This window comes from Gopherus flavomarginatus, chromosome 9, assembly GCF_025201925.1.
Source record: "Gopherus flavomarginatus isolate rGopFla2 chromosome 9, rGopFla2.mat.asm, whole genome shotgun sequence".
In the NCBI taxonomy this organism is placed as follows: domain Eukaryota; kingdom Metazoa; phylum Chordata; order Testudines; family Testudinidae; genus Gopherus; species Gopherus flavomarginatus.
The window spans coordinates 37,795,214-37,809,213 of record NC_066625.1 but is presented as its reverse complement, the minus strand read 5'-3'; the positions used below and the strand labels follow the sequence as shown (position 1 = coordinate 37,809,213).

General features: G+C 49.7%; 1 protein-coding gene across 1 annotated transcript in view; it reads right to left on the bottom strand.

Moving 5' to 3' along the window:
- NTN3 (netrin 3) overlaps positions 1-14,000 on the bottom strand; it is a 95,967-nt gene that overhangs the window by 32,883 nt on the left and 49,084 nt on the right. The window contains exons 4-5 of the mRNA XM_050968237.1: positions 4,321-4,470; positions 2,258-2,311 (exon numbers count right to left, since the gene is read on the bottom strand). Of these exons, the coding sequence (XP_050824194.1) occupies positions 2,258-2,311; positions 4,321-4,470 (204 nt within the window). The remainder of the gene's footprint in view (positions 1-2,257; positions 2,312-4,320; positions 4,471-14,000) is intronic.

The following is a 14,000-nucleotide window of genomic DNA, read 5'->3' as shown; positions in this document are numbered from 1 at the left end:
GTGTCAGAGACCCTTACACTCTCTTCTTCCTCTGCTCTTTGACTAGCCAATAAGGAACACTACAGACGGATACAGAGTGGTTTCGAGGTTGCTTTGGAGACTATTACTATGGCAATAAACACCTCAGAAATACAGGCGACAGACAGATTAGATGGAAGGATTACATGGGGATGGGGAGGAAAATGTGACCTAAAAACAGTATCTCCTCTACCACAGTGATGAGGGAAGCAAAGAGATTGCTTTACTTTTCCACCATCGCATGCGTCAGGTCACAGCCAGCAGTAGAGCTAGTCAGAAGACTGTCAGTTGGCTGCTATATCAGTCTGGACTTTTTATCCAGACTCAGGCACAAACATGGAAGCACTGCAAGGAGATAGCAGCATGCTTTGTGTAAAAGATTCACCACATCTATCTATCTATCTAGGAGCCTGGCCTGACTGAGTACTGGCCCATCTCAGAGGCACAGTTTCTGAAATTGTTTGAGGAGTCCAAGCCACCACCTGGAAATCAAACCTGTGCCTCTCTGGGGTAGTGCAAAGCAGTGGAATTGTCTGGATGTCTAATGAGAAAGACTGTCAACACTTCCCTTTGAGAGACAATTTACCAGGTCAGGCCTTTGCTCAGGCCATCATCCCTCCATGCTAGCAATGCTGTCAATGTCATCCTATCTCTAATCTCTCTCCTTCGATGCAGATGGGTCCCCTGCAGCAGCATCTCCTCTGCTGCAATATCTGAGACCCTATCCAGGCCTAGATTTCAGATCAAGAATAATAGAATCATAGACTTTAAGGTCAGAAGGGACCATTATGATCATCTAGTCTGACCTCTTGCACAATGCAGGCCACAGAATCTCACCCACCCACTCCTGCATCAAACCTGTGTCTGAGCCACTGAAGTCCTCAACTCATGGTTTAAAGACTTCAAGGTGCAGAGAGTCTTCCAGCAAGTGACCCGTGGACCTTCGATGGAGATAAGAGTCCATCATATTGAAGGATGATGTTGTGAGGCCTGAAAACAGAAGGTCTTGCTCTTGCTATTATCAGCCTTTGGCTTGTGGACCATGAAGTGCCACTAACCTGCCCGCAGGATCTAGCAGGGGTGGATGGAGTTCCATTAAAACAGTCCTGCTCCTTCCTCTTAGATAGCTCCTGGAACTGTGATGGATAGCTGTTTCTCCTTGTCAAAGCACTCTCCTAGGTTTCCCATAGGTATCAATCCTGTTACGTCTCCTGCTTAACTCAGAGCCGAGCCTCCTGTAGAGGCTGAGAGACATTATGGGTTTACCATGCCATCGCTCTGCAGTTGACACTTGGCTTCTCTCTCCCCTTCCCATCAAGTGTGCACCATCACCCCGTTGTCCGAGCCTCTCAGAAAACAGTGAGGCAGCTAGCTCAAGCCCAGTCCAGGAAGAAAGGAGGCTATGCAGATAGGTGGAGGGAAGCCATCGGAGGAGCTAGCAACAGGAGGCCAGTCCTCCATTTGGAACCATGGCTGTTCATGGATGCTCAGAAATCAGCTGTAGCCAGCAATGCTTTCTGTCTGCTTGGGCAGGCCAGGAGCTCCCCGCTCTCAGGAGAATGCCAGGACAGCAACTATGCCAGGCCCTTGTGTGGGAGTGCAGGGATGTGGGGAGGTACCCACCCGAGGGCCAGGCCCCACCTGGTTCTGAAAAGAGAACTCAACATGTGTCCCAGTGGTGCAAGCTGATCCATTTCTCAACCTGCCACTGGACGGCACAGCTGTGGGACAGATGCCATGGCCTGAGAGCCTTGGAACAAGAACAGCAGACTTGGAAACCACATGTTCCCCAAAGGCGGCTGATGCTGAGGCAAAGAGCACTCAGGGGAAATCTCTTGTGTTTGGAGAGGATTAAAGAAACAAACCTCCCTGAATCCCTACGTGAGAAAGCACTAGGTCCCCTCCCTCGAGGGGGTGGGCTGCTCCTGGCCAGAGTGCAGGCAAGCTGATAGGACTTCTGCCAAGTTTCTTTGGTTGGGTTCCAAAAATAAATATGATTTAAAACCTCATTTGCACATTTTATTTTTCACTGGAGAAGACCTAGCTGCTTGCTCTCCACAACCAAGCTGGGCATGAGGAGACTATTTGGTGTTCAATGCCAGTGCACACTTAAATAAGGGGAGAGTGGGGAGTCTTCTGGGAATGGTAAGGGGAAAATACAATTAGACAGGAATAGCTGCAAGGTGCCCAGATAGTGTTCTTTTTATGCCTTTTGAATCCTGGGATTTAGAGCACTCACCTGCCGGCTCTTCTGTGCTGGTGACCACGGAGGTTGGGTTGATGGCAGGAATCTCTGGAAAAGAAGGGGTGAGATTCTTAAGGAAGGGTGCTTGCTTTCCAACAGCAGGGTTGGTCAAAACCTATACCCCTCCCCCGCTTCTGCTGGTGGAGAGTCTATTGCTAGCAGCAAGAAAGGACAAAGCAGCGTCCCCTGTTGGTTTCCTTTGTTTCTGCCATGGGGACATGCCAGGCACTAAGAGGGAGTGCATCATAGTACATCCCCCTTGTTGTCCCTGCCAGTGAGGCTAGAGGGAGCCCTGGGAGTCATAGGGTTCTCCAGGGGATAAGCCCAGGAAAAACACCCCCCAAAGGATTTGTATAGAGGATTAACAAGCTTCATTCATAGTGGGCGCTGGTTCTGTTTTTAGGGTGAATCTAAAATAACTCTACTGAAGTCAATGAGCCAAGACTGGCATAACTCTGATGATTTCAATGGAGTTAACACCAGGAGGGAATTTCACCCGCTATAATTAGGACTGAATCTTGGCACCATTGAAGAAAATGAGAGTTTTACATTGACTTCAGTGCAGCCCTTCTCCAGACTTGCACTGATACAACCAGAGACAGAATTTGGCCCGGTATCCAGTGAAACAGAGCAAGACACTCTTTTGTAATCAGCTGGGCAGTGTGAATGTGTTACTACTGCCTGTATGGGGGTACAGTTGGAACTCTTCAACCAGGATTCCTGGCCCTGTGCTGGACGCAGATTCTCCATTAGCTCATGTGGTTGGAAAGGGGGCATTCTGTGTTTCGGGAGCATGAGGCTCTAAGTTCTGTCTCCACAGTTGCCATGAAGTTCCAAGTATCCAAGCTGGCAGCACAGCCACAACCCTGAAGTCCTATGTGGTAACGGATTTATTACAATAGACGTTCTGAGAACAAGAGCAGGACTCACCCATTTCCCCCCACTCCATATGGTGGTGTAGGGCACTCAGCACTGTGCACCAGCCTAATCCTACAAATACCATTGCCATGGTCACTCGTGTTCAGACAGCACCGTCTAGCTCCAGGTTGACTAGCCTAGACCATGCAGAGCAGTGACATGCTGGGAGCCCTGGCAGATAAGTGGCAGCGAGGGACAAGGCCACTGTGTGCTGTGTCATGTTCTCTATTGGCCTGTGCAGCAGCACTGTCTCCCTGCCTCCACCCTGGCACCAGCCAACCTCTGGAAGAGATGTTCTCTGCTCACGTATCAACTCCTCTTCCTAGCCAGTGCTGCTCTCTGGACAAGAGAGCCAGGCCAGGCATCCACTGATCCTGCTGGGAGAGCTCTGCTGTTGCTGATGCAAGATAAAGAGGAACTGGAGGCTTCCAGGAGACCTTTAGAGAAACCAACAGAGCTGCCCATCTCAGCCCCGAGAGCCATTGCTGTGCTCCCTGCAACACTGAGATCAGCAGGTGGAGAGAGATGCCAGCTAGCTGACTCTGTGCACTACGGTCCCCATTCTGCCCCGTTGTGCTCCTGCAAGGGAGCCGAACGAGGAGAATCCTATTCCCATCAGCATAACGTAGCTGCCACCTTTAATCTCTTCCCACTGCTGGCCTCCCTGGGGCACGGAGCATGGAAAGAATCTTACAGCCTCCCCAAGGCTTCCAGTTCAGCTTCAGTCCAGCACAGCTGTGGGAGCTGGGACACTGGCTTGGCTTCCAGTGCAGAGAGCAGCCATGGGGGAGCTAGATGGAAGAGAAGGAAGTGAGTAGAGAAAACCTCTTGTGCAGAGCTCCCACATAGCTGTGGGGTCATTCAAAAGATGTTCTCCAGCAGTACAGAGCCCCTGAGGGTATGGATCCACTATCATGTGGTGCTCCCTGAAGGGCTCCTACCCAACTGCTGCCCCACGCCAGCCCTGCTTAGCTTCTAAGAGCCAATGATCTCACAGTCCCTGGCAGCAGGAAAGCACTTCACAGCCTCAGATAACAAAATAGCTATGAGATCTTGCACTTGTAAAGATGGCAAAGGAGGAACTGGGGCTCTAGAACACACAAACATTGGAACTAGGCATTGTTGACAGCATTACTCACTGATGCAGGGAGCCACAGGTGACCGGCTCTGCTGGTAGCCCTTGGCACAGCGATTGCAGGTGAGCCCTGTCACACCATCTTTGCATGGGCACTGCCCGGTGGTCTGGTTGCAGGTTTTACCGGCAGCACCAACAGGGTGGCAGTCACAAGCTGAGAAAATGAGAGAGAAATAGAAACGCTGCTAAAAGAAAAACAATAGATGTATTTCACACACAACCCTCTGTGCTAAACAGGGCATGTCTCTGATAACAGCCATTGCATACAGACTGAAAATGAACAAAATATCGTTAAAACACCATAAATCCACTGGGGGTATTACTCAGCTCATTTAGACCTTCTTTTCTGTTCATTAACCAAGCCTGATTTTCTATGTATGGGTCTGATGTATTCACTGAAACTTTCAGATAAACAATTTTAAACCGAAGGACTGCTCACAACTAGCTATTCATAATCTGGTATTTGTGGTATGTAACTGGTCACCTGAATCAAATAGTATTGCTGCTATTCCCTGATTGGACGACTGAAGTTTTTACACAGAAGAATAATGAATGGTGACCAGCGATTAATGAAAAGTGGCAGGGATTGTCTCTACAGGTGTTTGTACAAAGAACAGCCCCCCTCCAAACACTTTGGTATGCAGGAGCAGGAGCTCATTTGTGTAAGTGAGGGCATGTGTGTGATGTAAGTACTGCACAGGCTGTTTGCACACACACTAATTTACTGCATAATGAATACAAACAGGGCCGCCAAGAGCCGGTTTGGGCCACAGTGAAAACACTTTTTCAAGCCGCCCAGCAAGGGCGGACCAGCTAAATAGGGCCGACGAAACTGCGGAAGCTGGGCCCTTGGCCCCCTTCCGGACCACCGGGACCCGGTCATTTGTACCGGCTTCCCCCCCAGCCCCATCTCGTCAGCCCTAAATACAAAGGTAGGACTACAGGGCATTGGCAAAGCTGGGTGGGGCATGGAACTGAAATAGCAGGGGCTGGTGCCAGTCAAGGCTAAAGTGCCTTGACAAAACTAGATAGGAGCAGTTTGCAGAACACACGCCTTCACTACATCTAACACCAACTACAGCTAACAGCCTATCACTTGGATAAACACATTAGCTCCAGTGACAAAATATAAAGGAGACTGCGTTTTGAAACTCCCCAGAGGATTCTCCTGAGAAGAAAGAGCCTTGAGCAATTCATATGGCGTCATGGGAATCTCAAGGCAGGGTGAAACAGATAAGAGTGGGATGGGCCAGGACCGAAATCTGAAGAATGAATTCTCTTCTCACCCCCTCAGTCAGGTATGGGGATCCACTGGAGAAGCAGCCTCCAGGATCAGAGAAGCACAGAGCTGGAACTCGCATCTCATTCCAAGCACAGGGATCTGGCCAGAGGACGCTCCTACTGTGTGTTTCTTTTCATCAAGGGCTTGGAACAGAGCATGACCTCTTTTCAGTTAAGTCTCCTCAGGTTCAGTCCCTAGAGCTCAGAATGTTTGAATAGGCACTTACAGCTGTCTGCCATCATGTGAGCTTCGGACATCAGAACAGCCAATTTCTCCCACCCCCTTCCCTACCTTAGGGCCAACTTAGCTGCAGCTGCTTCAGAGGACCTTGTGGAACCTGGGAAGAATTTCCACAGGCTCTCCAGCCAGCTGGCCCCATCAATTAGCCAATCGAGAGCTGGGGGGGGGGGAGGCAGGGTGAAAGAGAGAGTGTTAAGGCTCATTAAAGGTAACTAATTGCAGCCTTGTGAAAGAGGGGAGGGAGTGAAAAAGGAAGAGGAGAGAGAAAGAAATAAAAGGGTTGGGTTTCAGCAGGGAATTTTTAACTTTGGAAAAAATGTGTAAAAAGCGACCCTGGTTTGTGTCAGAAAAAGGGAAAACCATTTATGATACTCTGCTTGTTTTTATTGTTGGCAAGATGAGTGTATGTGCCAGAGCCGGTGAGCCCAGCATACTGGCAAAGGGGAAGCAAGCTGGAGATCTGCAGGATGCAGTGCCATGGCCAGTGCAGAGCGGGAGAGAGGAGAGGCAATGCCTGTGTCATCACTGGAGATCCATCCATAACAGTTGCTCAGTGTCTTGTAAGCAACCACAGCTGTGCTGCTACTTGGCTCAATGGTCTGGACTTCTCCTTCCTGCCTTCCAGCTACTCCTGGCCTCTATGCTATCTCCCTCTCTCTGTCTACAGATGCAAGAGAGGAGGTCTTGGAGCCTTGAGCAGTGGGTCAGTCTCAGAGGATGAAAGGTACTACAATGAATGGAACACCTGTGAGGTTGCAACACTTTTGCTGATGCAGCAGGAATTTGCTGAACCAAACCACTGACATCCTCAAGGAGGAAGCTGAGGGACTGGGCTGAAAGCTTCAGTCCAGTAATGCTGCTTGTATCATAGCCATGCTTAGCAACAAGACCCATCTTCTCATTCTTCCATAGTGACGGGGTGATTCTCTCTCAGAGGGGATGAGTGCTAGAACCAGGACTGGAATACAGTTTCCACTTTATACACACACACACACACACACTTCCATAGTCCAATCTCCCCTCATCAGAGGACACAGATAAGCTAGAGTCGGGTAGGGGGTGGGGGGTGGGTCTCCTGTCTTCATTGGAAGGACCCAGAGTGCGTCTTTCCCTTTCACTCCCTCATCCCAGGAGCTATACCCAGGGGATGGAAGTGAAGTTATTCCTTCATGGTTCTTGTTTTCACATCTTCCTCTCTGGCTCTAGAGCCATGGGATGAATCTGAAGTGGGTCTTCTTGGTGCTTCCCAGCACATCTGATCTCCAACTCCATGGGGAGGACCAAAACTGGCTCATTCCCCTATCCCAGCCCTACAGCCACAGGGTTTACTCATTCTGTAGTGAGTGCTTGATGGGAGAGTTGCAGGAGGGAGAGAAGCTGCTAAACCTAGAGATGACTGTCCCATCAGCCAGCTTAGGACTCGGGCTGTTTAAGAACTGGGAAAGGTATCTAGGTTTCCATCAGTGTAATAGTCAAACGTGACTCCAAAGACAAACAAAAACAACTCCCCTTGTGCCCCCCCAAAAGATGTTATCATTTCCCTAATTTTCACCAGATGGGATCTCGTCGGAGCACAGCATCCCTGCTCACCAGGCCTTCTCATGCTCAGCAAGAAACAAGAGCATGCAGTGCCTAATGTGGAACAGACGCCTTGGTCCTTATCAGATCTTGGCTGGGATTGGAAATGGATGTGTTTCTGGCAAGGGTATTTGGAGGGCTCAGCTGTGATAACAAATGGCAGCAGATGAGGGAGTCCTGGCATGGCATGGGGCCTTCAGAAACACAGGGCCTTTCTTCAACCCTAGCATGTTTTGGTGCCAGGACTGTGGGGGCCTGTAATGCCTCACTTAGCAATCTATGGCTTCACTAGCTCTCCCGGAAACATGAGGGAGTCAGCAGAGACCCTGAGAAGACCCCTGGGGCCATGTCCTAGGGGGATTCTGTGTGGGCCCCTGGAGCTGATCTGCAATGTGACACTGACCAGGTCACTGGGCTGGACTATGGGGTAACCCAGAGCCAGGCGCACTCTGGAGCCAGTCACACACTAGCTCTCACCTTGATCTATGGCTCTGACTAGCCCCTGCCCACACAGCTTCTTTATCATGAGGCTTCAGTCTGCAGTGAACCCAACCCAGCACCTTCCCCTAAACCTCACTGGACATGTCTGAGTCCATCCCTCTCACTGCTTCATCCCGTCTCCCTTTCCATGGCCTCAGCTCTACTCCAGACTTCCCATGGGGCAGCCACAGCAGCGACACACACGCTCTCGAAGGCAGAGCTCTGGAAACTCCCACTGAGACTCAGCCACCCTCCACGCCAACAGAGCACCGGAAAATTCCCTTCCACGTGAGCAGAGGGGTCTTACGCAGGAAGATTGAGATGCAGGGATGTTAACATCTCATAGACGTGATGCAGGTGGTTAGTTATCAGCTATTTCTCAATCTAGGGGCTTGACTGATGCCAACAACTACAGAGAGCAACAAACTGAATAACTCATCATGCCAACCCTATGGCTATTGACTCTTAATAGCAATACTACTTTGCCTTTCTCTGTACTAGAGCAATGGGCACTTTCATCTCCTCTCTCAACAGATGCCTGGAATGGCTCAGGCATTTTAAACAACTTTGATGATTCCTCTGGCATCTCTGCCTGTTGGTACAATACATGACTGTGACTATGCTGCAGGAGTATCATAGAAGATTAGGGTTGGAAGAGACTCCAGGCGGTCATCTAGTCCAATCCTCTGCTCAGAGCAGGACCAACCCCAATTAAATCATCCCAGCCAGGGCTTTGTCTTAAAAACCTCTAAGGATGGAAATTCCACCACATCCTTAGGTAACCCATTCCGGTGTTTCACCACTCTCCTAATGAAATAGTTTTTCCTAATATCCAACCTAGACCTCCCCCACTGCAACTTGAGACCATTGTTCCTTGTTCTGTCATCTGCCATCACTGAGAACAGCCTAGATCCTTCCTCTTTGGAATCCCCCTTCAGGTATTTGAAGGCTGCTATCAAATCCCCCCTCACACTTCTGTTCTCTAGACTAAATAAGCCCAATTCTCTCAGCCTCTCCTCGAAGTCATGTGCCACAGCCCCCAATCATTTTCATTGCCCTCCATTGGACTCTCTCCAATTTGTCCACATTGTTTCTGTAGTGAGGGGCCCAAAACTGGACGCAATACTCCAGATGTGTCCTCACCAGTGCTGAACAGAGGGGAATAATCACTTCCCTCAATCTGCTGGCAGAGCTCCTACTAATGCAGCCCAACATGCCGTGGGCCTTCTTGGCAACGAGGGCACACTGCTGACTCATATCCAGCTTCTCATCCATTGTAATCCCCAGGTCCTTTTCTGCAGAACTGCTGCTTAGCCAGTCAGTCCCCAGCCTGTAGGGGTGCATGGGATTCTTCTGTCCTAAGTGTAGGACTCTGCACTTGTCCTTGTTGAACCTCATCAGATTTCTTTTGGCCCAATCCTCTAATTTTCATAGGTCACTCTGGACCCTATCCCTACAGTCCAGCATATCTACCTCTCCCCCCAGGTTAGCGTCATCCACGAACTTGCTGAGGGTGCAATTCATCCCAACATCCAGATAATTAATGAAGTTGTTGAACAAAACCAGCCCCAGGACCAACCCCTGGGGCACTCCGCTTGATACCGCTTGATACCGACTGTCAACTAGACATCGAGCTGTTGATCACTACCCATTGAGCCCAACGATCTAGCCAGCTTTCTATCTACCTTATCCAATCCATAGTTCTTTAACTTGCTGGTAAGTATCAAGTGTTGCTGGGGCACTGGCTGCTTAGCCGTCGGTCTAGAAAGCAGTTCTCTATGTCTGTTTCTATGTCTTTCTTCAAGTTGTGTTTGTATGTCTGGTAACTGCTTAGGTTTATGTAACTGAGGTTTTGTTGGAAGTGATGTCCTTAATCACCTGTCCATTGGCATCCATGCTGGAGAAACCAGTCCTTCTATGCGGTCTTGCTACATCCCCCAGGACTACCTCTTTTTCAGTCTGGGTGTCATGGCTCCTATGGCATCTCTTCTCTTTATTGCTGCAGCTGGCACAAGAGAACGTGGTCAGCAGAAAGGGGGACTCGCCAAGATGCACCTGAGCCAGTCTCTAGCCCCACTTTCTGCCCTTTGGTACTGTAAGCATCTGGCATATGTTGGAGCAGCTCTCAGTGTGGGGAACCTGCCCTAAACATGGTGGTGCCATGACCAAAGGAGAGCAGAGAGGTGCACCTGAGCTGTGCTGCCTGCAGTTTGGCTGGATGTCAGGATCTGGCCCAGAACACTGTATGAAGTCACTCACTTAGAACTAACTAATCTAGCTTCACTTGCCAAGAAACAAATCTTTGCACCTAATGCTGAGCATTTTTTGTGTTTGAGAACTTAGTTGCTACTCCTCAACGGTTTTCACTGGAGAACACTCACCTTTTATGGCTTTATTTAAATTACAGGGATTAATGCATAGCCACAGTTTGTTTGGCTTTTCACATACAATCACTGACTTAATCCTGTAATTGTTCTGTGTTTTCCAGGCTCTTCTATACTACCAAATTCAGTTTTTACATTGTCTTATGGTGGATGGATTACTAGAGTTACTAGTTTATCTGTCTTAATTCTCCTTCCAAACATCCTAGACACTGTAATACACTTGGGAATTCTGCTGAGATCCTGTCTGTGCTCTGTGTATGTGGTAATTAAAGATCTTCAAAGTTTGGCAGGCATTAAGTCCTAACACAGGTAGTGCAGCCCCATTTCATATTTGGACAGTTATTAATAGTAATGGTTTTTAAAACCAATTGTGATGGCTACTTGCCTTTACACTGGACTATCCTGTCCTGAATAAGAAACAAGCTTTGCTTCAGATATCGGTACAGTTTCCTTAGTGAGCTTGTTCTATATTTTCCCTGGAATGACACTAATTGTGCTCCAGTATCCCAACTAAAAAGCTACTGTTCTGCCATTGCCATTTGACTGCATTTACCAGTCTGAAGCAGTTTGCTCTGCAGATGTTGTACCTACAAGGAGATTGCCTTGCTTTTCTGCAAGCGTTTGAGCACTCCGGGCTTTAGCTATTTGACAAGCCTTTGAAAAATCATCTTCCTGTGGCTTTTATGGACCATTTCTTGGATCATGTTCTCATCCACAGCTAGCATAGTTAGCTTTGCCTGCTAGAATAGCTCGTAGTCCTATTCTGATTATTATTTTGGGCTTTCTTTATTGCTAGTTGTTGAAATGCTGCCATATAAACTCCTCTCGCAGTGCATCAAGTTGATTCATTTCACTCATACCTAAAGCTTGGCTTGCAAATGGAAATGGCAGCGAATCAGGAATTCTAGCCCCGTGGTCACTCCTGCCTCCTGACACCTGGAAGCCTTCCCCTGGCCATGTACAGGGTGTAATTTATAAACAGCCTTGCTAGTGCACTAAGCTACACACAGCCCATAGGATCTTGGGTACTCCTGCTCTCGTGTCCACTTCAGCACAAGGCTGAGCTGGAGCGGCTCATTAACTGTGCTGCTCTGTATGAGAATTAGCAGGCAGCTGGTGTGGCAGAGATGTTACAGTTCCTATATGGTGGAAATATTGCTCCATATTATATGTATTAAGATCATACTTCCAGGGCCCTTTCACTGTGCTGAGCACTATATAACCACATAGATCATTCTGGTTACAGAGAACTTACCATTCAAATTGACAAGATAAGAACACAGTGGGAGAAAGGAAATAGGATGATCCCTATTTTATAAATGCAGAAAGATGAAGTGACTTGCCCATGGTGCCTGTGGTAGAGCCAGGAACAGGACCAAGCTCACCTGGGTCACAGCAGAGCGCCTTTACCACAAGACCAGCCTCCCACTTGACACAGACAATGCAGCAGAGGATGACCCGGTGCAAGTGTCCCCTGGCTTTGTCTAACTTTGTGACATTCCAGGGGTGTTTGCAAATTCTGCTAGCACTCCAGGAAATGTAGCTGGCAAAACACCTGCCTTTTGCATGCAGCACATACCGGGAGTGCGCACAGGTGGCAAGTTATATGGGCTCATGGTGTCCGGGTTCCAGCAATATTCAGGGCTCAGGAGCCCAGCTCCACCAGTGTTTGGGACCAGGTCTCTCCCCCGGCCTCACCTACTGCCCCCATGCACCTCCTCCAAGTGTCCCCCGGAATCCACTTGCTGCCCCTGCTCACCTTCCCGGGTCCCCAGAGCAGAACGTTCCTGTCTCTCCCCTGCAGCTCCATGCTGCCTCCCTGCATCCACTGCTGCTGCAGGGTCCTAGTGCCCCCTTATCCCTACTGCAAAGGCAGGCTGACCTTGAGCCTGCCCTTCCCCCTCAGACCCTGTCATTTTCCAGTGGGACCCTCCACCAGCACAGGCCCCCCCCAGTCTGCAGTCACTGCTCCTACCCAACACTGGACAAGGGGAAGCCCCACCCCTCACCCCCAGTGAGGCTACAGTGAGGGGCAGCAGCAGGGGAGGAGGCACACGTGATGCCAGCCCCCACCCCCGGCGCCCACCCCAGGGGAGACGAGGGGGCTTCCTGTACCTGAGAGGGGCCCTAGGAGCACATGCAGTGACAGTGGTGTGAGCTGAGTGGGGTGCAGGAGGGAAGTGGGGGAGCCTCCCCCGGAACTCATGCTGCCTGTGGGGGGGGGGGGGGCTGGGGGAATCCTCCTCTCTCCAAACTCCTCATCCCCAGCCCTGTCCCACCCCAGAGCCCTCAGCCCCTGCACCTCAACCCTCTGCCGTAGCCCTGAGCCCCCTCCAAAACCCCAACCCCTCATCCACAGCCCTTACCCCTGCACCCCAGCCTTCTGTCTGAGCCCTTCCCACACCCAAACCCCTCAATACGAGTCTCACTCCAGAGCCCTCACATTTTTACATTATTTTAAAAATATACAGTAACTCCTCATTTAATTTGTAGTTATGTTCCTGAAAAATGCTACTTTAAGTGAAGCAATGTTAAGCAAATCCAATTTCCCCATAAGAATTAATGTAAATGGAGAGATTAGGTTCCAGGGAATTATTATTACTTTTTTTGCCAGACAAAAGACTATATTATATATATACATACACAGTATAAGTTTTAAACAAACAATTTAATACTGTACACAGCAATGATGATTATGAAGCTTGGTTGAGGCGGTGGAGTCGCAGGGTGGGGTATTTCCCAGGGAATGCCTTACTGCTAATTGATGAACTAGCACTTGGCTGAGCCCTCAAGGGTTAACACGTTATTGTTAATGCAGCCTCGCACTCTATAAGGCAGCAGGAATGGAGAGGGGAGGGAGGAAGACAGCATGGCATTGAGAGAGACAGAGACACACACCCTATGTGTGAGAGAGACTTCGAGACATCAGCTGCTGCCAGCCAGTTCCCTACATTCTGAGCCCTGTCGTGTCCCCCTCGCTCTGTGAGATGGGGGGATCAGGAACAGGGGAGGGGGACACCCTGACAACAGCACCCCTATTCCCTCTACCCCACCTGCACATAGGGTGACCAGACAGCAAGTGTGAAAAATCAGGATGGGGGTGGAGGGTAATAGGAGCCTATATATGAAAAAGACCCTAAAATCAGGATTGTCCCTATAAAATTGGGACATCTGGTCACCCTACCTGCACAGCAAGCAGGAGGCTCCTGGAGCAGCTCCAAGGCAGACGGCAGGAACAGCACATGGCAGTGGGTGGGAGGGACACCTGAACTGCCAAGCAATTGATAGCCTGCTGGGCAGCAGCAGAACAGAGAACTTAGGGGAGCTGATAGGGGGGCTGTTGGCCCACCCTGGTTCCAAACCCCCCACCAGCTAGCTCCAATGGGCTGCTCTTTCTGCAAGCTGTGGACAAAGCAGACGGCTGCCAAACAACACTATGAGGGAACATAGCACAACTTTAAACGAGCATGTTCTCTAATTCAGAGGTTCTCAAACTGTGGTCTATGGACCACCACTGGTCCACGAGCTCCATTTAGGTAGTCCATGGTATGACAGACCCAGGCCAGTGTGGTACAGGAGTCTGGTAGAGGGCAAATATACTAGTCACTGGCTGAGTAGTTTTCTGTTCCCTGAGTGACTAGAGCAGGGGCTGCACTGGAGTAATCAGGAACCTGCTAGAACCAATTAAGGCAGACAGGCTGATTAGAACACCTGCAGCCA